General features: G+C 53.6%; 1 protein-coding gene across 1 annotated transcript in view; it reads right to left on the reverse strand.

The window, feature by feature from the left end:
- CUNH19orf38 (chromosome unknown C19orf38 homolog) overlaps positions 1 to 628 on the reverse strand; it is a 15907-nt gene extending 15279 nt beyond the window's left edge. The window contains exon 1 of the mRNA XM_013008363.2: positions 598 to 628. Within this exon, the coding sequence (XP_012863817.1) occupies positions 598 to 628 (31 nt within the window). The remainder of the gene's footprint in view (positions 1 to 597) is intronic.
- Between the last annotated feature and the right edge of the window lie 2009 nt (positions 629 to 2637).

The raw sequence follows: 2637 nt of genomic DNA on the forward strand, positions 1-2637 counted from the left end.
GCGTGACAGTCCGCTCCCGAAAGACTTGACAGCTGGGGTGAGGGTGGAGGGCTTCTCAGAAGAGGGGAGGTTAGGCCAGGGAGGAGCTGGGTGCAGGGCAAGGGGCAGAGGGATGCAGGGAGGAGGCGAGGGTGGCTGGAGGGGTGTGGCTGAGAGGGAGAGCAGGAAAAGGGGAAGGCAGAGGGGCCAGATGCCAGGCTGTGGTGAGAAACAGGGATTTCGGGGGAGTTTCTTCGGGAGAAGTCTCTGCCCCAGCTGAACAGGGCACCTGGCCCAGGTGAGACATGGACAAGCTGCCCCTTGTTCAGCCTCCCCTCCTTGGCCTAGCCTCTGCCCTTCACCCGCTTGCTGGCTGAGTCATGGGGCGTGGGCATGTCCTCTGCCAAGGGCCCGTACTGCTACTGTTCTGGGCTTAGGGTTAGGGGCGAGGAGAGCCCCTCCTGGGGAAGTTTCCAAGGCTTTTCTCAGCATCACTTTGAGCCCAACCTCCTCCCTCACCTGGGAAGGACAGCCATCCCATCAGGGCAGGTGCTGGTTTCTGGGCCCCCAGAGCAGCAGGGGGGCAGGAGGCGAGGGTGAGGGAGGTGTCGGACTCACCAGCTGCGAAGAGGAGGACAGTCCAGGACATCGCTCCTCCCGCGCAGAGCCAGGACGCTGGCTGAGGCCAGAGTGGCCCGAGGCTGTCCGCCCGCCGACTGCTCCTGGAGGCAGAGCGAGCTGGGCAGGAAAGGAGAAGCAGAAGCCGCAGGGTTTCCACATGGGCAGGAAGTTGCACACCCTGTGGGTCCTGAAAGGGACTCTCTCCTCTCCCCACCCCTTTTTCGAGAACGCATATCAGACCTTGGCATCTCCACACACCCTGGCGACTGGGGTATTGCAGATTGAAAGGGCAAATAGTGCCAAGGGGGTGAGGGGGGGGACTGTTGGTTCTTTTTTACTACACTCCCCCCACCCAAGAGAACACATTGGGCACGAGGCAGGAAGACGAGGGCAGTGGTTCTTTGGGGAACCCACAATCCAAGGTGCTAACCACAGCTCAATCAGGGCCAACCTGGGGACAACGATGTGGTGAGGGTGGTAGGTCTTGGCTTCTGTGAGGGCAAGGCAAGGTGAGGCCTTTCTTTGAAGCCTCCGCTTGTTGCTGGGTAGGATAGGGTTGATCGTCGCTACCAGAGCCAGAGCTCCCGTTGAGAAATGCCACGCCTGGTGGGCTGTGGGTGCCCCCAATGAGAAGATCCAGGCAGGCAAGCTTTCAGTGTTGTCCAATCAAGCCAGTGCACCCGAAGGTGCACCAAACACCAGAAAGGGCGGTTTGAACCGATGCTGTTTGCCTGGGACACACCAAGTTCATTCTGACCTCAGGGCTCTGCATGTGCCGTCCCGCCTGCCGGGGACACAATTCTAGCTGGCTGGGGGAGTCCACTCATCCTTCAGGTCCCAGCTAAAACATTCCCCTGGGGAAAAAACTCTCCCGAAGCCCCTGGAATGAGCAAAGCTCCCTCTGCTGCCTTGTGAGTTTCCTTTATTGCAATTGGAACAGCTGTGTGCTTTTTAATACGTTTGTCCACTTTGTCTACGTGGTTACATTGATTGGCCCTCAGGTGTTCTGTTCCCCAACTCATCTTCTAATAAGGTCTATAGGATCTGTAATGATGTTTCGTCTCAATTTTTAGTTTTCTTTTTTCCCCTTTCTTAATTCTTGATAGTACTTTGTGTTTCTCTCTCTCTTTTTTCTTGACTAGTTTGGCTAGAGGCTAATGCGCTTTATCAGTATTTCCAAAGTAACAACTATTAGCTCTGGATACCTTATTTTCTGTTTTCTATTGTATTGGTTTCTGCTCTTTATCCCCCCCCCCTACTTATAGTGTGTTTAAGTTGCCCTTCATTTTAAAAATAATTGTATTGAGCGATCGTTAATAGATCACACAATTCAATAGTTCCATCCTATTACGAAGGGTTAGGCAGTCATCGCCGTCATCAGCTTTGGACCCGTTGTGCCGACTCTTCTTATACCTCGTTCAGCTGGAAGCTTAGATACTTCATCTTAAACTAAGGTGACCAGATGTTCACATTGGCAAAGCGGGGCACCACTGATAAAACTCCTATCCTGGCGAAATAGCCACATGGCAGCTGAAAACCGTCGACCCCAGCTTGTCGTGTGCATTCTTTCCAAAAATCGGGACTTTTTAAAAACGCCACGGGAAAAATTGTTAAAGGTCGGGACTGTCCCGCCAAAAGCGGGACATCGGGTCACCTTAATCGTAACCGTTTGCTCTTCTTGCAGTTCAAGTTGCATTTCAGTCAGATAAAAAATTTAGCTTAATCCACTTTTGTCTTTGGCTCCTGAAAAGGAACCCTTGGAGCACTGGACGCTCAGGATCACCCTGAGGGTCTAAAGCTGAGCGGAGGTGATGCGGGGACTGAGGAATGGGGCCACCTGGAACCAGCCAACCTCAGGGGCGAGGTCCTGGAGCTTGCAAAACATAAGAAGCCCCATCAAAGCCTCTGGACGCTGAGGCTCCCCCAGACGGGCTTCCTGGTTGGTGAGAGACAGACAGGCACGTGAGAAGGTAGTGTGTCATTGCTTCTGTGGAAACTCCACATTGAGAAATGTGGTAGTCACCTAATCTGGTGTTA

This window comes from Echinops telfairi, unplaced genomic scaffold (genome assembly GCF_000313985.2).
Source record: "Echinops telfairi isolate 266 unplaced genomic scaffold, ASM31398v2 ScPeMD7_36;HRSCAF=134, whole genome shotgun sequence".
NCBI lineage: Eukaryota > Metazoa > Chordata > Mammalia > Afrosoricida > Tenrecidae > Echinops > Echinops telfairi.